At 38.8% G+C, this 25,207-nt stretch overlaps 1 protein-coding gene across 11 annotated transcripts in view; it reads left to right on the forward strand.

The window, feature by feature from the left end:
* Positions 1–25,207, forward strand: part of Pde4d (phosphodiesterase 4D) — a 1,511,604-nt gene that overhangs the window by 1,142,717 nt on the left and 343,680 nt on the right. The window contains exon 1 of one of the 11 annotated variants that reach the window (XM_087616188.1): positions 15,678–16,090. Within the exon in view, the coding sequence (XP_087472314.1) occupies positions 15,966–16,090 (125 nt within the window). The 5' untranslated portion in view covers positions 15,678–15,965. 11 annotated transcript variants of the gene reach the window in all.

The following is a 25,207-nucleotide window of genomic DNA, read 5'->3' on the forward strand; positions in this document are numbered from 1 at the left end:
TTGTCCCCTCTGTGTCCTAGCCCTCACAACTCTAAGGGTCCCAAGTTCCCAGTCATTAGCCATTAGCATCTTCATTGATTGATCGGTTGGGGACAAGGACCTTTGGCCTTTGGACATACAGATTCCTGATTGAATCAGAGCATTAGAACCAATATTAAAAATCGAAGTTGTCAAAATGTATTAGATTAGTTATAGGGGTTATCTCTGAGCCAACCATGGGGATTCCTTTTCATCTAATGTGTCAGTTTCTTTTCTGTTGCTGTGATAAAAACACTATGTGAAGAAGCAACTTAGAAAGAAAGGGCTTATTTTGCCTCACAATTCCAGGGTGATAGATTCTGTCTTCTAACAGAAAATGAACGGCAACAAACAAGGAAAGCTTGGACTAGTGCAGGGTGCTGGCTGATTACATTTCATTTGCATTAAAAAACAGAGAGAGAGGTAAGGCAAGGCTCTAAACCCACTCCACTGAGTATTGGCTCCACCAAGCTCTGCCTCCTACCTGCTCTATTACCTCCCCAAACAGCACCAAAGAGGAGGACCAAGTGTTCAGACTAGTGAGCCGAATGGGGCACACTTCATATTTATAACATCACACTTAACACCCAGAAGTGTGTGAACAAACACATGAATGCGGGGGCAGGGAGGAATTGATTACAAGAAGGTATTTTAAAAATCTCTACCATGCCATGCTTTGTTTTCTTATTTTTTCATGTTTAAATTTTTTACATTGTATTTTACTCATTATATGGTCCTGTGTTACTCAAGGACATTCTAGCCACTCTTTTTAGCTATTATTACCCATTGTATTGTGATGCAGAAAGAAGTATTATTGTTCCAGGGTGCCTTATGCCCTCTTTTCTACATATATATAGAATATTCTACATATATTCTATATACAGTAGATGTGTTATTTATACTACATACATTTTATATAGCATATATGCTATTTATATTCTATATATGTGCTATATAAACATTCTCTTAATATATATTATATAATATATATATATATATTAGGAACAGCTAAGCAATACAACTGATTTCCCAAGCTACATGCCTTTTTTCTAATGTGTTTTCATTATTTAATGTTTGCCTTCATGCTCAAAGAACTATTTGAGAATTTGTCATTTGTCCCACGTGTCATTTTGTCTGCATGGTATCTAGTAAGTTTGACTAAATCAATTGCTAATACCAAGGCCATGTGGACAATGGTTTTAAATTCTCATTAAGTAACTGATTGCCTATACAACTACAGACAAATTACAACAGGATGTATATTCAACCAGTTCAATCTGAATGGGAATCAATGTAATGACATAAACTGTTATCAGAGCCTTTTACATGTTACATTAAAACCGTATCAATAATCTACTTCAGCTATGTCAGCTGTTTTAACATTGATTTAAATAAATGTCTATATTAATGAGTGGATACTATTTTTATAATATGGTACATGCATATTGATGCTCAATACATGAGGTAATTCTAGGGTAACTGATATTCAAGTTTTAGAAGAAGCTCTAGGTCACTGCTGAGTGTGGGAGATACATTATGGGAGGACCAGGTACATTCTATCCACAATGCTAATAGTATGATAAAAATCTGACCAAATGGTAGCAAATTTACTTATTTCCCACCTCAATTCAAGTAAATTTTAATTTGACTTGACATGTCTTCAAGCCAAATGATTATAAAGCCAGGAAAGCGGTAATGATGTTCAGAATATATGGGTCTTGTCATATGGGGACATACCTATGCCCGGGAAGTGAATTATTCTCTGATTGTATTATGGTGGGGAAATCTCATGCCTTAGAGTCTATGAGTATTCAAAAGAATCCAAATTTCAACTTTTATGTGACACCTTCTAGGTTCATTCAATAACATATCAAAGGGAATAATTGGGAATGTGTTGGGTGTGTTTGAACCTCTATGGCAGAAGGAGCACAGTCCTGGTGGTCTGTAAGTGTTAGGACCTCGGTGACTCAGCCCATCTATATTTCTTCCATCCACCACACTGGTTTCCTTTCTGTGATAACATCATTTCCTGTCCATCCAAACGAGGCATGCCGAGCTGCACATGCTGGGAGCTCCATGCACTGTCAGCAACAGTGCAGCCTTGAGCACAGGTGGGACCTAGAAAAAGTTAGTTCCTCATTGGAGTGGTTCCTGCTAAACAATGGTTCTCAACTTGTGGGTTGCAACTCTTTGGGCAAACCTCTCTTCCCAAAATTAGTTACATTATGGTCCATAACTAGCAAAGTTACAGTTACGAAGTAGCAAGGAAATAATTTTGTGATGGTGGGTGGTTACCACAACATTGTATTAAAGGGTCACAGCATTAGAACTTTTGAGAACTACTGCTCTAAAAGAATCAGTGCTGGTCTAGCATGTTCGTCTTTGTTCTCTGCCCTTTTGTCTTATGTTATGATTTCTCTCATTACACACTTATACCATTGTGATGATATAAGATGCTTATCAGTGCTGGATAGATGCCATTGAACCTCCAAAACTAATAAGCCTTTTCCCTTCTAAAAATCACCTAACTTTGTTTATTTCATTATAGCAATCAAAATGAAACTGATCATGCAAAAGGATACTGCCCCAGGTCGGCAGCCAGGATGTGACTTGCATCTGAAAGGCTGGAGTTGACTACTCTTTACATATGTGTTGAAATGCCACATTTGACCCCATTAATATTTATAATTAATATATGATGACAAAAATAAAATAGAAAAAGCCCACAAAACTTTCCAAAGGACCAAATTATTTGTCTCATTCTATTGCAAAAAATAAATGCTATACATCAATGGTAAGAGACAATGTCCCTTGGCTATTATGAGTTTCTAAGCAGTGTGGCACTTGCTACAGCATATGCTTCATATGAAGAGGGTATCAGAAAGGCAGCAGAGAGTGGGTTTAGCCAGTTTGCTGCTTGGTACCAATACTCTCGCATTAATTGCTTGTCAAAGAAAAAAGTTATTTCCCTGCCCTACCAGTCAACAATGTTTATCTGTTTTCTTTTGTTCTTGTATTTTCTTTACACAAACTCGGTTAGGTGTCTTTTTTTTTCTCCCCATTTCTTGTCTTCTATACAGTTGAATCCAAAATGTCAGGAGGAGAAAAAAAAAGTTGAGCTGGATAATTGCTTTAGGATGTGTAGTGAGAAAATATAAGCAAAGGTCAAATACTGAATGTATCTATTCTGCTAATCTACATTTGTGCTTTAGAAACACACGTCACTGAATGATTTAAAATACGCTCATACCATCTGTTCTCTTGGAGTTTAATACAGTCTGTGATAGCAAAATAATCATGTAAAATACATCCTAGATATAGGACTCTGCTGTTCATAACGGGAATGGCACTGGTAATTCAGACGACCTTGCCCTTTCTTTTTCCATGCAATTACACCATTGATTTTCCTGTATTTGAAAGGAGAACAACACAGGACATGCTTTTTTCCTAAGTGGAACAAGCAGTCCAGGAATTCTGCCATCTCTTTTAGAGAAATAATAGAAAACACATTAAATAAAGTGTGCAGACATATGCTGTGAAGGAAACATCGTACACAATTGCGAGTGATGTGTGCTGTCTGCACATCTTTGTGTCGGCTCTATGAAAATTGATCAAATTTGCTGTTCATAATCCAGAAGTCATGTGATCAGTTTCATCTCAGAGATTCTGTTCTGTGCCTGGAATGACAGAATGTGAGGATGTCTGTGCAAACGAAACAGGATTACTTCAGGAATAGTGTTGATGGTCCCCAAACCCTTGCAATGCTCTGTGTCTGAATCATAAACTACAGATTGTTTCACATTGACTGAAATTTATTTATATACTGAAGTGCTGTTTACCCCTCAAAAACTGCTGTACACTTAGTGAGAATAACAGCCTTTTCATTCTCCTTTTGTGTCTCTTTTTGTATGGAAAATTATTGTTAAATGGATTGATTGTCAATAGTGCAAAATAGTGGCCCAATGATACGCTCTAACCACATGTAATTCATGTGTGTAGGTCCACACTCCCTAACTGAGGCTGGCCTTATGTGACACTCCCTAGAGGAGGTGTTCAGAGGTATTGAGCATATTTCGAGCTCATCCCCAGTGAGCTCCCAGTACTGCTCATATTTGCCCTCCCCTGTTGGGCATCTTTGGCTGTTAGATGTATCCCATCTGCTTCTTTTATTTTCAGTGAAATTAAAAACTCTTCCTAGAAGAAGACAGAAGTCAGAAGACATCATTAGTCTTTGTAAAAAAAAAAATCTACAGAACAGTCATTAAATCATCCTGTCTTCTCATCTCCAGGCAAACAGTGCCATTTCTATAAATGCTGTTCTCAGCCACATTGCCCTCTCCTTTGAATTGTCTCTGACCATCACTCACTCTTCCCCTGCTTGCGCTCTTGTTTATGACTGAGGGAACTCAAGGACATGTGTGTTGGAATTTGTCCTTTTTTTAAACATTAAGTTGTTAACTTCCTGATCTATTACCAACTTATATAACCATATGCACTTGATGCTTAATGTTAGTAAACCACATATATGTATGTGTGTGTTTGTGTGTATATGTATATATGTACATATGTATATACATATATGTGTATATTTAAATATATGTATATAAAATATATGTGTGTACATATATAATAAATGTATACTTGTGTGTAAATGTATATATAAGATATAGCCCCTTTCAGACTATATTTCAAGCCTTTTTTTAACTTCTTGAGACAGGTTTTCACTGAGTTTCCCATCCCTGCCAAAAGACACTTAGTTACCCAGGCAGGACTCGAACTTATTATCTTCCTGCCTCTGATTTCCAAGTTGCTGGGACTATGGGCTTGTGTACCAGTCCCAGCTGCAAAGCAAATCATGTTTTCAGTTCCCAGTTTGTGTTTGCTCTATCAATTACATGGCTGACTAAACTGATTCTTCATTCAGAAACTCACTCATAATATCACTTAGGTGAAAACTCATGAAAATACTGTAAAAATTATGTACTTTTATGTGGGTAAGGTATTTGAAAGGTCTCTTAGTGTATAACCAGATAACGGTGGTGACTTATTTGGTTGGTTGGAAAATCCAGGTGGATATGTGTTTAACTGACTGAACTTCACAAAGGAGGAAAGTCAAGGAAGCTGTTTTTCTTTTTCTTTTTCTTTTTTTTTTCATCTTTATTAACTTGAGTATTTCTTATTTACATTTCGATTCCCCTTCCCGGTTTCCAGGCCAACATCCCCCAACCCCTTCCCCTCCCTTTCTCTATGGGTGTTCCCCTCCCCATCCTCCCCCCACTACCGCCCTCCCCCCAACAATCACGTTCACTGGGGGTTCAGTCTTGGCAGGACCAAGGGCTTCCCCTTCCACTGGTGCTCTTACTAGGCTTTTCATTGCTACCTATGAGGTCAGAGTCCAGAGTCAGTCCATGGGTAGTGGCTTAATCCCTGGAAGCTCTGGTTGGGTGGCATTGTTGTTCATATGGGGTCTCAAGCCCCTTCAAGCTCTTTCAGTCCTTTCTAAGATTCCCTCAACAGGGGTCCCATTCTCAGTTCAGTGGTTTAATGACGGCATTCGCCTAAGTATTTGCTGTATTCTGGCTGTGTCTCTCAGGAGAGATCTACATCTGGTTCCTGTCAGCCTGCACTTCTTTGCTTCATCCATCTTATCTGGTTTGGTGGCTGTATATGTATGGGCCACATGTGGGACAGGCTCTGAATGGGTGTTCCTTCTGCCTCTGTTCTAAACTTTCTTCCCTATTCCCTGCCAAGGGTATTCTTGTTCCCCTTTTAAAGAAGGAGTGAAGCATTCGCATTTTGCTCATCCTTCTTGAGTTTCATGTGTTCTGTGCATCTAGGGCAATTCAAGAATTTGGGCTAATAGCCACTTATCAATGAGTGCATACCATGTGTGTTTTTCTGTGATTGGGTTACCTTACTCAGGATGATATTTTCCAGTTCCATCCATTTGCCTATGAATTTCATAAAGTCATTGTTTTTGATAGCTGAGTAATATTCCATTGTGTAGATGTACCACATTTTCTGTATCCATTCCTCTGTTAAAGGGCATCTGGGTTCTTTCCAGCTTCTGGCTATTATAAATAAGGCTGCTATGAACATAGTGGAGCATGTGTCTTTATTATATATTGGGGCATCTTTTGGTTATAAGCCCAAGAGAGGTATAGCTGGGTCCTCAGGTAGTTCAATGTCCAATTATCTGAGGAACCTCCAGACTGATTTCCAGAATGGTTGTACCAGTCTGCAATCCCACCAACAATGGAGGAGTGTTCCTCTTTCTCCTCATCCTCGCCAGCATTTGCTGTCACCTGAGTTTTTGATCTTAGCCATTCTCACTGGTGTGAGGTGGAATCTCAGGGATGTTTTTCTAAATGGTAGATCACTCATCCAACAGGGCAACCACAGCGACGAGGACTAGGAAGGGACACTGAATATCCAGAAAAGCTGAAGTCCAAAACCAACATTCGCTAATGAACATAACCAAAATTTCAAGTTCACAATCTGAATTAAGAACATGTTGACATTGCCGTGAGTCGCATTGTCCAATATGATAGGAAAATTGAAGCTGATTCTTTCTCTCTGCCCCACAAGGCTCACATCACACATGGGGTATTAGATTTAGTTCTGATGCTGTGTTTAAAAAGAAACCAACAAGCAGGAATCATTCCAGAAGCACATTTCCAGGGTGATGGGAACTCTGGAAATTTGCATATACTGGAGGTGGTAGGACAGATCTCAGCAAACTTCAAGGTCATTATTGGTCACAAAGCAAGTAAGTTTAAAGCCAGCTTGAGCCACATGAGGCCCTGTCTTTTACAAAAAAAAAATTAGAAATAAAGAAAATAGAAAACACTGAGTGGTAAAATAATTAGAGTTTCAAATACAGTGTGTTTCAATTAGATAGACCATGTGACCCAGAGCAAAGAACAAAACCTAGCCAATCACAGGGCTCTAAGGTCTCAAATCAAGGAACAGTGCTCTAACTGTAAAATAAGTCTTTAATATTTAGATCTGTGTAAAGAGAAGCCTGGGATTGCATGCAGCAGTGCGTTGCTGTGCCAGGCACTGAAGCTGTCTTCTCCTCACGGAGCCTTCACACTCTGGGAGAAGGCAACACTTCGGGATGCCTCCAACTGGGAGAATCTATTGTGTGAAAACTTCTTTATAGGACATCTGACAACTCCAAGCAAACTCTCAGTAGACATTTTAGCTATAGAAATGACTGAAGTGACTGCCCATGAATGTATAACTTACAGTTTGTCCGATAGTAATAAGGGAAGATGCTTCAATGTTTCAAAAGCTGTTTAAAAGTTTAGAACCAACTTCTGTTGTTGAATAATTAGGGTGGTTAATGGCTTCCTGTCCTGTGCATGACAGATTTAGTCTTAATTTACATTTCCTCATTGCCTTTCTATTCTCTCCTACCTATATTCGAGATTCACTCAGCAAACTTAACAGAGAAAAAGAACCCTAAATCTCAATTGCTTATATTAAATTATCTAGTAACTAACACAGAAATAGCTCATCAACAAAGGAACAGTCGTGACAGAAAAAAATGGCTCTCTCCCATGAAGTAAATATGTTTCAGTTTGGTAATGGTTCATTTCTAAGTCACTCACCTTTTCTCCTCTGTGGAATAGATTTGCTGGTTTACATTTGCACCTACTATGTGTTAAAGGCATCTGCTTACGTGTCATATAATAAATGTTGCTCTAAGCCCTGCATTTCCTCCTGCTTTAGATTCTTTGTGAGCATCGATAGCCTATTTATTCTTTTAGGAGTAAGTTATCATAGGAAATCCAGCCCGCAATCCTGGGACCCATGGCAGTAAGGCAGGCCCTATTCTTGCCTCCATCACGGACATCTTCTGGCCATTCTTTGCTGCTTTTTTTCTCTCAGGAGTGCCCCATGTGCTTGACCTAGTGGCATTCCTGCGACTCTGCCTCTGCTTAATCAGCTCCATGAAAGCAGGGATACCCGTCTGGTGTGTTTACTTCTGAAATCCCAATCACCAAATGCAGTAACTTGACAAATATTTGTGGGATACGTGAATAAAGTTTAAGTAGCAAGTAAATAAATGCTAGCAGCACACAAATTCTCCCCGATGGCTGTCTGAGCCTTTTCTGGCACTGCAGGGCTATGAACTAAATCTAAGAGAAACCAACAACTTCATTCGTGATCTCTTGAAAAGAATAACACCCCACAGCTATATGGATTTTATTGCGAGGGGGTGCTTCCTTTATGGTCTAAATTTAAGAGGTGAACTGGGTTAATATTTGTCTGCAATGTCTCCATGAGGATCCCTCTTTTACACGTGTTTCTTCTCTAGACTTGGTCTATCTCATAGTTTATCGTGAGTTTCTGTTATCTATTATAGTTCCTCGAGTCATTGAAATTTGAAGAAGAAATAGCAAGTAACACTCAGTATTTGCTTTTGAACTGCTGTCATCCAATTGGCTAAGGCAGCCTTGTAAGGGTATACTTCCCAAGTTGGTTGACAGCCAGATAATTCATAATCCATACAGTGCTTCTCAGAGCAAGGGAAGGTACTTATTTAATAACTTGCAACACAACAAGTGAGTGCTATTCGGGCAAACTGGAGAGCATTGTCCTCTACTTTAAAAAATTAATGATAAATTATAAATATGTGTCTTTTTTTAAAAACAAACATCTACTGAGCACTGACATTGTACAGAGAAACATTAAACACCATAGAGTGTATAGCAATCATTGAGTATTACAGAGAATTCAAAGACAAATATGCTGTAAACTGCCTACCATATGTTATATAGTCCACCCCAGGAAAACATCAGACACTGAAATTACAATGTAAGATAAAAAATTAATGGAAAAGGATTGATATAAGCTTAAGAATTTATCTTTCTAATAGGTTCATTCTGCTAAAGCATATTTCTTCTTCCCTCATAATATCAATTGAAATTAGTTCACTCCTAAAACATTCAGCTGAATATGAAATGAATCACTTATATGCATGTCTGTATTTTTTTTTCCTCGATAGACAATACACCATCTTCTAGTATGTATACAAAATACATACTCAGGGGCTGGGGATTTAGCTCAGTGGTAGAGCGCTTACCTAGGAAGCGCAAGGCCCTGGGTTCAGTCCCCAGCTCCGAAAAAAAGAACCAAAAAAAAAAAAAAAAAAAAAAGAATAACAACAAAATACATACTCAGCTAACGCTGGCTGGCTGACTAACTGAGGTAAAATGAAATAAGAGATTAGAAAAATACCATCTGGCAAACAGATATAGAGTTATGCTTGCCAGAGGCACCCCTATTTGTTCAACCGTCTTGTCAACAAAGAATGAACTTATACGATGATTATTTTTCATTCCATGATTTTATGATACAAGACATTTGGTTATTTGGAAACAAGCTTAAACCATGTTAATTCTTTCCACTGGCTTCTACTATTGGAAATTCATTAATGAATGAACATGGGCAACGTTTTGCTTCTTGGCGAGTGTTGTGCTTTTTTATGTATGAAAGTGTGGGAAGTTGTGTAGGACATCTGTCAAAGGAAACCCTCTTCTCACATCCTGTTGTGTATATTAAACCCACTTGTTTCCGCTTCCATACATTCTAAAGGAAAATATCCCTCTGTTTAAGGTTTAAGTAGCTGGTAGAAAACTGGAAGACCTGACTCGCGTGGGCCAGCTTGAAACATCAGGGAGTAAGTGTCACTTTCTTCGGCTGACTGCTGTGACTTTGGTTCAGCCTACTCTTTGGATTCATGATATTGTGCTGACATAAGGCTATTGACACACAGTTCATCCTCTGTGCTCTCCATGACTGGAAAATTAAGTCGTCTTACCAATCTCAAGAGCTCACTGACATAATAGGATGCTAACATTCCTTAACAAAAGTGATCCCGGTACCGCTATCAGGGCAAGGTGCTGATTCAGATGAAAGTTTTCAACTTCCTTGGGGAAAATATCAAGGGTAATTTTCTAACACCATTATTTTAATAGATACATGTTATTCACACTGAAACAATATTTTCTTTATTTCAGTGGGAAATAAAGGAACTTGCATTTTTCCCCCTAGTTTAGAATAAGCATTGAAACAGCTTCCATGACTGTTAACTCTTTATCTGCACTTTTGGTATTTCTCCCCAGTGGTAACCATCTGTACAAGGCTGCATGATGTCTGGAAGGTATATTTACAAAGTGGATTACCAGGACATTACAGTGCCTGGTCACACATACATGACAATTCATAGAAGAAAACTTGCTAACAAATTCTTGATGCACTTCCAAATACAACAGGATTTCAAATTTATTCAAATGCTTGAATATCTACTTGGATAATTTTTATTTATCGAGTGGAAATATCAGCATTAAGGCAAGCATTTGTCAGTTACCTCTAATTAAAACCCATATCCTCCCAGCTCCCTGAGAAAAGATATTTGTTTTTGCATTTCAATGAGTTCTTGGGAGAAGCAGATCCTATTTGCTCACTAATGTTGAATATACGATCTATAATATTTCCAGTGAGTCTCAGTGGTTGACATTTCAAATTTCAGAGGTTAACATCTTTAGTTCGGTAGAGTAACTGAATAGCTAGTTAATCGAAGAGCTAAGAGGTGTTTGAAACACAAGCATTCTACAGCTTCGGCTGTCTTGTTTAATATGCCAGTCAAGAAAGCATAATGTTGGCTAAGAATACAAAGCAAACTATAGAGTCTGATCTGATCTACAGATCAAATTAACTGCTACTCTATCTCCTAACATTCATCATGACCCAAGATGTAAATCTAAATCCCTGGGGGGAAAACAAGCATGCCGCATTGCCTAAAGTCACAGCAGGATGCTAATCGCATGGATTATTTCATTGCAAGAACACTCCAGAGAATCTCAGAAGCAGAGGGTCAGCACTAGCCATCATTGATTGCTGTTGTTTTTAGTAATAATATTCGTGTCTATAGCATCTGAGGCCCAGTTGTCAGTGGTCAGATCAGTTGATGGATGGTGGTAGTGCTGGAAACCATGAGGAGGGGTTATGGGGAGAGAGGAAATGTAGGGTAAATGGGTAGAAACAAATTCAAATGCTGAATGAGGCATGCATGGGGCTTCCAAGAGGAATTTCCTTAGTAGTGGTTCATGTTAACAGCAAGAAGGTATGGACTCTGGATAAGGATAGGTTTTGTTGGTGGTGGTTACTTTTTTGGGTTTTCTTTTTTGTTTGTTTGTTTTTGTGTGTGTTTTGTTTCATTTTGTTTTGTTCAGCATATAAGTGGTAATGTTTATATAGTAGTATAGCACACTACTACTATACTATATAGTATACTGGTATAGTAGAAAGCCTCTCCTTGGATTCCTTGTCCAGGAAATGTAGAAGGCAGAATTGCCAATAGACCAGAAAGTTAAAGGAAGGGAATCTGGAAAGACCCCTGAACCCAAGTTACAAAACAGAAGAAATGATTGAGTTAACGTTTGTGCCCTGGTACAGTCATGAACAGATGATGTCCTGCTATCCTAAGAAGTTCCCCCAGTTTCTCCCACTGCCAAATTCAAACCAGACTAAAAGCCAAAAGAATCTTCTTTAGTAAATACTGTTGAGGTCAGAATGCGGTAAATCCTGAGGCTTGAAATTGCTACTTCTTGGCATCCATGCTAATTGCTGTGCTGGTCATTTCCAGCATCAGAGCTGATCTGCTGCAGAAAATTGATGTTCCGTGTACTGTTGTGTTATGTCTGCCTTTGTCTGAATGTTCTCAAGAGTTCAGGCTAACGGCATGATGAATGGGATTTATTTGGACTCCATGCTTATAACCAATGATTCAGAGTGTAGAGAACCACATAGAATAGGTGGGTCAGCCTGGTTAACCTTACTAAGAGTTGAGCCCTGGTTTTGCTACAAGCCTGTTTTGACTAAGGTTCGCACCTCTCCCAGAGACTCAATTCTTCAGAATATTTTCATTTTCTCAAAGGTCAAGGGTCCAGCGACCCTGTCTAGTCCCACAGGGGAAGTTTTTGAAAACAGGAACATTCTGTTTCTCCTCTCAGGCCACTACCTGCGTATTGGCCAGAGTTCTCATCGACTCTGGACTCTTGGCAAGTTGAATCTTCAAAGTAATCCCTTCTCGTCCCCATTTAAGTACAATTAATCCCCAGGCGTTCCTGCCAGACTTTTGGTAAACCATTGCACAAGTACAAGTGAAACTGTCCCTGCTAAGAATTTCACCCTTAGAGGATTCATGTTCTCTCCCAGAAAATTCATGTCTTACCCTTCAGTTTCTGACTTCTACCCTTTTGGCAAAAATTTTCGTGTGAAAATCTACTGTACAACACTCTTGAATTCTCTTGCTTTCTTGTGCTGTTTTGTTGTTAATATTCAGGAACGGAGGAGGACATCCAGAGGCCCTCTTAAACCTGAGGACATTAAAGTACATTAAACGATCATGCATAGCAATGTAGGCAGGCATTAAGCCCCACGCCCATACGATAGAACTGGGGATGCTGCCCTGTTATATGATATTATTCCTCAATAATCCATTTCTCTGTGCCCTGGTGTTTCCAGCTTCCCTTATCTTTAGGCACCTTAGTAAGAGTCTCAACTTAACAAGTAACCTGTGCAATCCCTCTGTATTATTGAGGTTAAGTACCTCATACTTAATGTTATGTACATTTTATCATGTTTGCATATATATGAGTGCATTTTATAGGTGATATTTCACACATGCCTTTGTGTGCATATGCATGTGGAGGCCAGAGGCTAACCTCCTCTATCAATCTTCATGAGCCATCTATTTTGTTTTCTGAGACATCACTTCTTACTGGAACATGTTCTGAAAGCCCCAGGCGTCTGCCTATTTTGCTTCCCAGTGAGCACCGGGATTGCCAAGAAGTGCTACCAAACCTAGCTTTTAACGTAAGTTCCAGAGACCAAATTTAGGACCTCAGGCTTGTGGGACACAGATTTATCCATAGATGTCTCCCCAGACCCAGTTACTTGTCTTTGAACTACAAAGAAATAGACTTGAATATCATTAAGTAATGCTTGGGGTAGTGTGGGAAATTGATGTATGTGTAAAGGACTCACAAATTATGAACTGCCATAGTCTATACATAAGAAAATATATATAGTGTCTCACTTTCAAAAGTAAAAGCACCCATAGGGCTGGAGAGATGTCCCAGTGGTTAAAAGCACTGACTGCTCTTCAAGCGATCCTGAGTTCAAATCCCAGCAACTGCATGGTGGCTCACAACCATCTGTAATGGGCTCTGATACCCTCTTCTGGTGTGTCTGAAGACAGTGACAGTATACTTATAATAAATAAATCTTTTTTTAAAAAGAAACATTTAAAAAACATATAAAAGCACTTATCAGAAAATAAATTGAAAACTACTAGAAACCATACTTGTAAGTATCTTAAAAGGACTAGTTGAAGAAGTATTAACACAGCCATGTTATGTGCTCTCATGTAAAAAGTGCTTACTAGACAGCCATGCTTTGACTAGAAAATTGTCTATTAGGTACAAAAATATATATAGACCATGTGTGACAAGATCCAAATTCCCCAAACCAAATTACCCAAAGGAACACACATGCACATATACTTGCATATGCACAAACATAAATATGCATACTTATATGCACGTTTGCATATATAAGTATGTACATTTGTACATGAACATACATATCTTAATGTGTTTGTGTGTTATATGTGTGTATGTTTGTATGCATATATTACCTATATGTGTATATTACCTATATATTACCTATATATATTTATATATTTATGTGTGTGTGTACATACGTTTAAATATATTTGAGAATGTTAAGAAAATAAGTATATTGGTAAACATTGAAAAAAAACCAATGTGAAAAAAGAGAAGGTGATTGTTTACTTATCTCTGTGCGATGGGATATGTTTAAATGAGTATGACCAGGAATGGTAGCAACTGTTTACGGTCCCTGCGACTTAGAAGAGTGAGACAGGTAGAATGATCAGAGCCTATATATTCATAGCTAGCCTGGGAACAAAGACAAGTACATACTTAAAAATATCCTATACCATCATTTTATAACTCAGAATATGTAAAATTAAAAATTGTAAGATAAAAATCATCTACATTGTTAAACTCTGAACTTAAATTGTCTAAACTAGTGTCTGACTTTAGCCCCTTCGTTAAAAGGAAAATAACTCTTTTCATGTATTTGACCACTGGTTCCAAGACTGTTTTGTTGTTGATCTTGAGACAAAAATCTCAGTATATTGGTTGGCCTGGATCAAGCTAGCCTCAAACTCATAGACATCTGCCTGCCTCTGTGAGTGCTAGGTTTAAAAGCATGCATCACCCCTCCTACCCATGGCTCTTAAAGGAATGGTTTATGTAGGGCAGACAAGACAGATCAGAAATTTCAGTGGCTAAAAGTGCTTGCTGGGAATGCATGAAGCCTACGTTAAACCAGGCTTTAACCAAAAAAAAAAAAAAAGAAAGAAAGAAAGAAAGAAAGAAAGAAAGAAAGAAAGAAAGAAAGAGCGAGCTGACTCCCAATGGCTGGCTGTTCTTATGACATAGCACATATATCCTTGTATAAACACACACAGACCACACACACACACACACACACACACATACATACATATACCACACACACAACACAAACATAAACATAATACACACATATACCCACACACCACATACAAACACACACGCACACCATATGCACATACATGCACACCACACAAACATACATACACCATATAAACACACATGCACACACGCACACACATACCACACACACACCACATATACAAACATGAAAACATTTATACCAAGGCTACTTGAAGGATTTCATATTTGTTCGTGTGTGTTCAAATCCTAAATAAGAATTGTTTGTGGCCCTGTCTTCTGTGTAGACCAAGCCAGCATCAAGTTCACAATCGCTCTACCACGGCCTTCTGAGGGATAATATTTCAAGTGTTCCCTATCACTATCAGCGTGAAATCGTTTTTCAACTGTCGAAGTTGCCCCCAATCCTTCACACTCTTGTTGTCTTGAGTTGTACACACAAGGGACTGTGGGATCTCACTGGAGAAGATGAGTCGAGAGCTGTGGCTTGTTAAGCCTGTAACTTCATCATGAGATCGATGTCTTGGGCAGAATTATTTGCAGTCATTACTAATTTCTCCAACTTGTCTTTCACGGCTTTAAATTAGGAAAGGCATTGCTATTAGATTTTCCAATAGTCCTTCACCCAAGGAGCAGGGAGAATTTACATTTCTGAATGTTGCTGATGAAGGGAGAACTCAGTAATCAGTGCTGTCGCACATGGACTTCAGCTAATAATTTTCCTGTCCCCAAGAGGCTGAGTTCACTGCCATTGCCAATAGTAATTTATGGAGGAGAACCCACAAGTTTTGATCCTAATGATAGGAAAGTCAACCAAATGATTTCCATGGGATTTCCGTCCCATTTTTTAAGTCTTCATAGTTAGTTTAGGACGATAGAACTATAATTGATTATGCTCTACCTATATAACATAATATATATATGTATATATATGTAATATATATATATATATATATATATATATTTAACCAGTAGTCCATTAGATTGCCATTCCCTTAGACCTAAATGAAAATGGATTAAAACCCGCCCCTCCTCTGAGGGTAGATCTGAGTGGAAACAGGCTTCTGTGGAGCTACAGAATCTCTCCTACATCTGCTCAGCCAATAATTGGCTGGAGCACAACTCTGATTAGAAGCAAGCAACAAGCTTCCGTATCCATGAACAGAAAGCAAGGTACAGCATGTAGCCTCCGTCCGGGAGACACCCGTTTGCTCTCGAAGAAGAGCAGCACCCAGGGAGCCGAGCAGCATATGGCCGAGATCCCTTGTCTGGCATGCTCTCCGGGGCCTTCCCAGGAATGCTGAGCTGGCCACTAAGATTCGCTTTTACTTCCTGACTTCGGATACAATGAGCCTGCCAACCAGCTGTGAACACCTAAGTCTGGGGAAGGTGGCTAGATTCCGAGGCGCTTATGTTCACGGATCACCTTATGCAATCAACAAGCCAATTGATATTAAGCCACAGAAGAGACGGTAATTGCTTCCCTTCTCTCAGTTTACTGTTGTCAGTAAAAGTGTGTTTGCTACCCCTTGGTAACTGCTTTGGAGATCTGTTGCTCTGGGAGGGTCCAGGAGCGAGGTTAGTTGTTAAATTCAGCGCGTACTGGGGGAGTTGGGAAAAAATTAACCTGAGAGGAAAGCTGACAAATATTCTTAGTTTACTTGTTTAGTTTGGCAAAAACCTAATCCAGTTTCAAGGTCTGAGGATTTTCAGAATCGGGGAGCTTGCTAATGCCAGTGTTACCACGAGAATCATCCAAGATGATAATTGGAAAGGGGATTTAGTAAAATAATGGATTTGTTTATTAGCAACACTTATTACGGGATGCCCAAGAGCTCCGACTCTCTCCTTAATGCCTACACCCAGTAATAAGTGTGCGATAGTTCCACAGGAAGCACACATGTTCATGTGCTCACTCCAGAAGAGAGCGATACATTTTTTTTCCTATCTAGAAGTTGTGATTTCTAGATCTGTGTTCCAGAAATCTGCTAACTCATACTTCCCACCCCTCTCCCCGCACCCTCCATCCCAGCCACACAAGCAAACCTATGCTCTGTGGTTTCAAAGTTGAGGTCAGTATTTTCAGAGCAAGGGGCTGTGTGCTAAAGGGATCCTTTCTGCACTTACAGTTGCAGTGTAGCGGCAGAACAGAGGTGCATGTAATTAACACGTCTGGAAATCATCACTCTGTGTTCAACAAAATTACTGTTTTACTCAGTATTTAGCAATGACCTAGAAGGACTGATAAAAATGTTCCATTCTCTTTGTGAATAACAGTGCTCCTAGTTTTACGAATTCCAATAATAATAATAATAATAATAATAATAACAATTTTTTTAAGAAAAGGACTTTGGCAACTTTGGAAGGCATTACATTTTGTTTCAACTGTCACTGCCATCTTCCCTTCCTGCCTTTCTTTTTCTGATATTCTACACACAAAAAGGTATATACAGGACCCACCCAACATACCCTTGGCTGGATCTGACCCTAGTGTAAATGTTATAAACACGAAGGAGCATTTAGATGTAGCTTTTTCTTGGTGGAAATGAGCTTTAAATATATGTATTTCAGAAAAGATTACTTTTTTTGTCTCAGAATACCAAGTGTTTCCCACACAGTTGTGGCATTATGTAAATTTCCAGTGAGCTAACACCTATGATCTCTTACCTAAGCTCTGTTGCACTAACGGTGCCTCACAATCCCAGCACGGCCCGGTCACTATCAGGCACCTCAGAGCTGTACAAACCCACACAAGGGGCCCAGACAAATGTACATTTATTCCCCTGCTCCACCTCCCCACTCCTGCCTCAGTTTTTGTTTTCTTGCTTCAAAGTAATCACCTTTTCATGGAAATCACCTTATATTTTAAGTAAGCTGATATATATATAGGACTCAGAAAAGTCGTTCCCAATTAATTTATTTTTAAATTAAAAAAAAAAGGCCAAAGTGTATTTGTCCGGCAATAAGATACAACTTAGAATCATAATGCACAGTTTAAAAAAAAAACAACAAAAACGAACAAAAGCAACAAGAAAAACTTTGATTTATCGTCCCTGAATTTCAAAGGGTAACACATCAGAAATGGGAGAACTTTGAGACGCCCTATTTGTCTGGTTTGGTTTTGTAAGTAGTTTTAAAAGCATGTGATAATAATCAATATTTGGGCATAGACTGTAGAATTTGTAAGGAAAAATACTAGATCAACCTCCTACGATCAATTACATGCCTTCTCAAGCATCAGATGTATACCTAGGCCCTTCCCGTTAACACCTCTGCTCCCGGGACTGTGACAGGGTCAGTCTGTCCTAAAATCCAGTGTCTGGGCTGGATGCCTGGGAATGAAAGAACATACAACTCACATATTTTTTCTATCCCATAGCTCAGGAGAAAACTGACCTAGTATGTTTTAAAACTTCTGATTAAAAAAAATTAACAGAGAATTATATTGAAATCTCAAAAAAATTAAAGTAACCTTTTAAAAGATTATAGAGAAACGAATACACCTGCAGTCTTGGTGCCCCATGACCCTGGGTTCACCAAAATCTACCCAAGGATGATTGGTCCTCTTTCAGGATGCTTGCCTCGACTCAGCTAAGACTAGTGAACCACATCTATGTATTTGTATCATTCATGTCCATGTCCGTATCGTTTATATTTACTTTTATGTTTATTTATTTATTTATATTTATATACTAAAGATTCTATTTTGGGCAGATAGAAAATTGCTTTTCTAACTTAAATAAATATCTAGGAAGGAAGCAGGGTATAAAGAAAGAAAAAAAAACACCCTCGTGAGGATGAGATGTTAAAGAAGGAGTGAAGCATCCGCATTTTGGCCATCCTTCTTGAGTTTCATGTGTTCTGTGCATCTGGGGTACTTCGAGCATCTAGTGGCACGTGCTTGTAATCCCAGCACTTGAGATGTGGAAGCAGGAAGATCAGGAGTTCAAAGTCAACCTGGACTACACAATAAATGGGAAGATCATCTAGGCTATATGTGACCTTGTCTCAAAAAATAAAAGCCCTAGATGTGAGAGTTTGCTCCTGTAATTCCAGTCCTTGGAAGGTTGGGACAGGGGGATTGCAAGGAGTTTGAGGTTAGCCTGGAGTTTTAGGTTATTCATAGTAAGATGAAGCACATTTATAGCTAAATAATAAGAGTGTGTCTCACAAAAAGAAAAAATAGAGGCAACCAGAGAGGAAGAAGAGGACGGAGGAAGGGAGGGAGGGAGGGAGGGAGGGAGGGAGGGAGGGAGGGGGAGAGGGGGAAGGAGAGAAATAAAACATGGCCATATGTTGCTTCCCCCTACCCAATGAAGCATAATACTGAGTTAATAAAAAGAAATCTGGCTTTTTTAGTGAAACCCATTGGGGTTGGGGGATGAATTACAGAATCTAATATAGAAGTTCAAGATACAGTTCCATTTAAATCCAGGTGTACCTTCGTCAAATAATGACTTACCGAAAGAAAAGTGTTTTAGAACACAGAAAAATAATTTCCACCTTAAAAATCAGCTACATTACAAGCACAGGCACATTTTTATCTCAAGTGGCAATGAAGACAATATCAAAGGCGGTTAAAGCACAAGTCTTAATTAAGCTCGGTGTTGAAGAGAATGACAGCTCTGCCATCTGGAATCACCGTGGTTTGCTGTATTTATAATTTCTAAAATATTTAAGTTTTTATAGTCTCCACCAACCCTAGAGCACTGTACCTTTACTCTGCAAAACTCTAACTTTCTTAAATTTATAAAATCTTGATATTTCAATTTTGATAGATAGAAATGGGAAGATCTTGGATAGTCGTCCCCTGGAGTTTTTATATGTGTGGCATTTTCCCCATCCACACTGGCATGTCCCTGGGGTTGCCCATTGTTCAGGCCTTGCTTAGGTAATGACATTGTTGAAATTTCATGGGTACTGCTTTTGTGGGTACACAATCTTACACCACCGTTCCTGGTCCTCTTACAACCTTTCTGCTCCTCCCCCACCCCCCTCAGGATGTTCCCTTAGCCTTAGGTGTATGGACTATGCTGTCAATGTATCACCTGGGACTGTGTATCCTACAGTTTGTTGTTCTCTGCATTTGATAAGTTGTGGATTTCTATAATGGGCTCTGTCCGCTACAAAGATATGGCTGTTTGATAAGGACTAAGAACCATATCTGTAAAAGCATATGTATTTATAAAACAGTTAGATATTATGCATTTTAGAAAGTGTTGCTATTCAAGGAAGGGGGGAAAGAGGGTGTGGTTGGGTATAGTGATGAAAGACTGTGATCCACTTAGGATAGGAGTTCAAGTTCAGCCTTGGTACTTAGTGAGATCCATGCCAACATACACATGACCCAGTCTCAAAATACAAAACTAAACTAAAGAACAACAAAAAGTGAAAATGAGAAAGACAAAACAAAATGAAGAAAGAAGGCATGGCTGCTGATAAACTAGAAATGAAGTCCTAAAAGCAAAATAATTCAAATGTAACTAAATCTTACCGGCAGCCACATAAGTGTGTTCTCTGTTGCACAGTTAATCAATCCACATGCTAAGGGACTGTAACATTTTTGCCTATAGTTTCCATATGATGCCTTTCACTTGTCTCACATGGGCTCACTGGGAGTTTTGAAACTGTGGAATAGTATCTTTTAATAATTCAAGAAAATTTCTCTCCAAATATTCCTCAACCTCTTTCTAAAAATTTCCTATTCCAATTTTACTAACATTAAAAAAAAACCTTCATCCATTGGTATTTTTAATTTTCACAAGTTCTACTTGGCTTTTTTAAAAATAAAAAAAAAAGTGTGGCTAGCAGGTTCTACTCTAAGTCACAGGTATTTAAGTAGGCTCACAGTGTCAGGAATGAATCCCCTCCTGTTGAGAGTCTTAAATCTAATTTGGCAGCTGTTGGTTACCCCTATGATGCAAACGCCACTATTGCACCTTTGGTGATGTCTGTGCTGCTGGTCATTATGCTGGTTTGTAGGCATCACCATTGTGTAGGACTATTAATTGTTTTTCTCTCTTGGCAGCTTACATAGAACCTTCACATGCTCTAAGAGCTATCTCAGAAAGAAGGCCTCCAGGGTATTTCCAGCCCAATTCCCCCAAGTCTTATGTCCACAGTATGTATATCCTCAGTGGTAGGGACATACCTTCCAATTCTGGGAGGCAACCATGGGCAGATTCAATAACCTATAATGTTTTGAGGTTGTCTTGGACTCCCCTGACCAACAATTCAAAAGGAAGTTTCTCATACCTGGTAGTAGGGTTTTGGGTCAATAGTCTGTCTCTTGAAGAGAGCACTATCACTCCTAGTGGTGTAATTTAATTTAGAAATGTGTACACTCCCCACATTGTGGACAGAAAGAAACCAAGTATACATTGTAAAGAATAAATCTTCACCAAGCAGAAATTTAATTTAGGCTCCGTAACTACCCTGACAACATTAAATACTCATTTGGTTCTTAGATCAACATTTTTTGTGTGTGGTAACTTTAATGAATGGGGAGCATTAAATCAATTATATATGTTCTGAGTTCTTCTTAACTGGGATCACTTTATTCCCCTCCAACCTAAGGACATTTGGAAAGTCCAAGAACATATTTGGTTACCATGAGTTAGGCTGTGATTGCTTGACCATATCAAGTATAAAAGGACAGGATTATCTTGTGATAACCAGACCAGCTTCCTACAATAAAGAAGTGCTGAACTGTGAATGTGCTGAACTGGGGAGGGCCTCAGAATTTTCTGAAGACCTTTACTGACATCCAGATCACTAATATATTTTATGAATACATGGAAACCCCACATCTCATCTGTCTGTTTGTGTGTGTGTGTGTCTGCGTGTGCATGTATGTGTGCATGTGTGTGTCTGTGTCTGTGTGTGCATGTATGTGTGTATGTGTCTGTGTGTGCATGTATGTGTGTGTGTGTGTATGTATGACTATCATGAAGCTATTGCTTTCTTAGTCTTGTTAAAATTAGAAAGCTACTCTGATTTCCCAGTAGTGTAACATATTCAGTAATCTGAGCTGTCTTATCTTCTGGTTCATCTAAATCAGCAGATTCATTGAATTTCCTAGGCCTGTTGTTTCTTTGGTAGAGGTTCTACTAAGGTCTCTTTAAAGAAAGCTGAATAAGTGATCTAATACAGCCTTATAGCTCTAGGCAAGGTGGTAAACTCTGATCTACTCTTCAAAGTAAAGTGAAAAATGCTAGGCATGATTGCACAGGAGATAATGGAGATTAAGTTGGTGTGTGTGTGTGTGTGTGTGTGTGTGTGTGTGTGTATGTATGTATGTATGTATGTGTGTGTGTGTGTCCATGTGCAGTTTTTCTGAAGCCTTGGTATGTATTCCCATGCCTGGACGTATGATCCCTGTGACCAGGACCATGTAAGCCATGTGGGTGCTTTCATTATAACCAGTTCCCTTACAGCAAAGAGTGAGGACCTCCAAGGGACATGAGAAGACTCTTACTTTAATGAATGGCCTTTCTTTTCTCTTTAAATAAAACTTCTAAAAATCACCAGAGTTTCTTCCAGTATCCAAATGTTCTCTAAGGATTTCAGACTCCATCTATTTGAAACTGAAGTCATCCAGGGATGTTTAGCATTTCCTATGTCCTCAGTAATCCATGTCACAGACTCTGGAGGCCTCCATGGTCCTTTCTTCAGTCTTGCCACTCCCCCACTTTGTAGAAACAGGGGCATTCTTGGTCCCTCAGCTTACCCTCTTTTGCCCTCTCCATTCCCATTGCTGTGGTCCTGCCTCACATCCTCATCCCCTCTTGCCTGAAAGATGAGTGACTACATAGCTGATTTCATTGTTAGCATCCTTTCCCTAGTTTAACCCACAGAATCATTTTATAAACTAGTGTCATGATATCCCCATGTACAGACTAATAGAGCACTCAAAACAATCATGCTACAGTCATCCATAAACTTTTTTTGTAAATTGCCCTTGTCATTGCATACCTTCTGTATTCCAAGTATAAAGAAACACTTGTCATTCCTATGTAGTTTTGGCCTAGAACTTCCTTCTCTCACTATTTTTTTTGATAAATCCTACCTCATGCTACAATCCCTTCACATTAAATATTTTCCTACATTTTAATTTTGAAATTGAGTTTTTACCTTTCGCTAACTGCCTCTTTTTCTTATACTACTGTGGTAGTAGCATAATGAATCCCAATTATGCGTGCATTTTCTGTCATTTCCATTTAAGATCTGGTGATGGAAACTATTGTCTGAGGGAGATGAATTCGGCAAGAGTGCACAACCTAAGTTGCAATGGAAGAGTCATAGAAGCAAGCGATGTGAAATCCTAATAGGACACTTAATTAAAATAAAAACACAAAGCCAGATATTTGATTGAAAAAATTTGACAATTACTTTTAAATAAAACACAGCAACAACACTAGGAACACTAGGAACAGGCATGTGCATGCACGTATGCACAAACACACACAAACACACACACACACACACACACGAATGATACTGAACATAGTTGTTCCATTAGTGACGATGTGACCTAAGAATGAGTAATAACAAGGTCCAATGAGATCCACGATATGAAACCAAGTGAATGAATCCATGATATTCATGTTAAGCTAAAGCTATGGTGTCTTAAAGACTGAGCATTGGAGAAACAGAAAGTGGGGCAGACAGACAGAGGACATTGCTCTTCTAAAATAACTGAGTGATTCAAACATTTCATTTTGGAGAGAAATTAAATGATACTATTATTTACCAATTTATCCATTAGCAATATAATTTTAAGCATATTTTTAATATTATACAATTATTTCAATGTTTCAATGGAAATAGTAGGTAATGCTTTCCAACTGCACTTAAAAAGGGGTCAAATTTCTAGTCTATTCCCAATGACTCAGGGTTAATAACAAGTCATCAATGGCAACCTTTGTCCTACTTCAGCTCAACGTTCACCCTTCACCCAGCTGCACAGGGTCCACAATGCTGAACGGAGAGCAATAGGTCAGGAGAAATTGCTGAGAATGTCTATCACAAGAGGTATTGGAGGGAGAGTCCACATGAGAGTGACCTTCACATGTTAGGCCACTTAGATATTAATTAGATATTCCTTTGAAACTGTAAGTTTTTCTTAGTTTTGATTCTGTGTCAAAAAAGATTGTTCCATAAATTTGAACTACGGAGGGAGGATTGTGCCACTGCCCTTCCTTTGCCCACAGCGGTGAATTAAAGCAGTGAATAATGAAGCAGGTTGAGCTGCATAGCACCATGCTATCCTGCAGCGTGTTCATGTAGAAGGTCTGAAGGGGAAGGTAAACAGGATAATAGTAACTCCATTCAGACTCCCTGTGTATATGTGTATGCATATGCATATGTGTGTACATATATATATATGCAAACATACATACATATACACAGAGAGAGAGAGAGAGAGAGAGAGAGAGAAGATTTTACAATAGTAAATTTCCATATGATGTTTTCAGAGATCTTTACTGTTACTTCTGCTTCATGCTTCTTCCTGTACATGGCCTCCTCTACCATTTAATACTTCATAGCTCATTATTCCCCTTTCCCTGTTTGTCCCACTTGGGTTCCCCCTTTCTTCTCTTGAAATACCTCTATGACCCCTTACTAAGTTCCATGACTTCCTTGCTTATTCCAAATGAAACACACATGTGAATTTTCTAAAGACTCAAAATTAGCATCCACGTATAACAGGGACCGGGTCCCATTTGTTTTTCTGGGCTTGGGTTACCTCATCCAGGATGATTATTGGTAGTTTCATTCGTTTACCTGTGGACTTCATTTTATTAGTCTTTACAATAATAGCCTATGTTGTCAATGCATCGAGTTCTCATTACCCATTCAACAGTGGACATCTTGGCTATTTCTATTTGCTAGCTCTTGTGTATAAAGCAACAATGAGCATAGATGGTCAAGCGTTACCTGATCTTCCTAATGGATAAGCTGCTCTGCACTCTACCCAGCAGGGGACAGAATTCCCTTCTCTCTCTATGTTCACGCTGTAATTTGGTATCATGTTTTTCTAATCTTACCTGTTATGACTACAGTGGGATAAAATCTCTGAACAATTTTAATTTGCATCTCCCTGATGGAGTTTAAATTAAGTTATTCTATAATGGAAGGAGAGGGCATCTCACAGACACCATAGACTACTAAAAAAACAATCCCAGTACCAGCCATGGGTTATCTCTTTTCAAATATTGGTCAGTAGGTCATAGAGAACCACCAAATATTACAAGCTATTGCCATTGCTCTTGGTTACTTTCCAGAACTTAATGATAAGACCCCATGCCTGAAGACACTACACAGAGTCATAAGACTGAGAAAACAACTAACCGGGTATATGACTTGCAGCTTTAAGCCAACTGGCAAGCTTTTGTAGTGATGAAAGGGACTGTAGATATGACTTGGGGAGGAAAATAAACAATAATCTCACTCAGCTGTGAATCCTGCCAGCTACAAAAAACACTGTCCTAAAACATATGTCCATTGGTGTGATAGTGATAGTGACACAAATATCATAGATGTAATTAACCACTTTCTGATTGGATTTAGAGCCTACTCTACAAGAC

This window comes from Rattus norvegicus, chromosome 2 (assembly GCF_021556685.1).
Source record: "Rattus norvegicus strain SHRSP/BbbUtx chromosome 2, alternate assembly SHRSP_T2T, whole genome shotgun sequence".
NCBI classification, from domain to species: domain Eukaryota; kingdom Metazoa; phylum Chordata; class Mammalia; order Rodentia; family Muridae; genus Rattus; species Rattus norvegicus.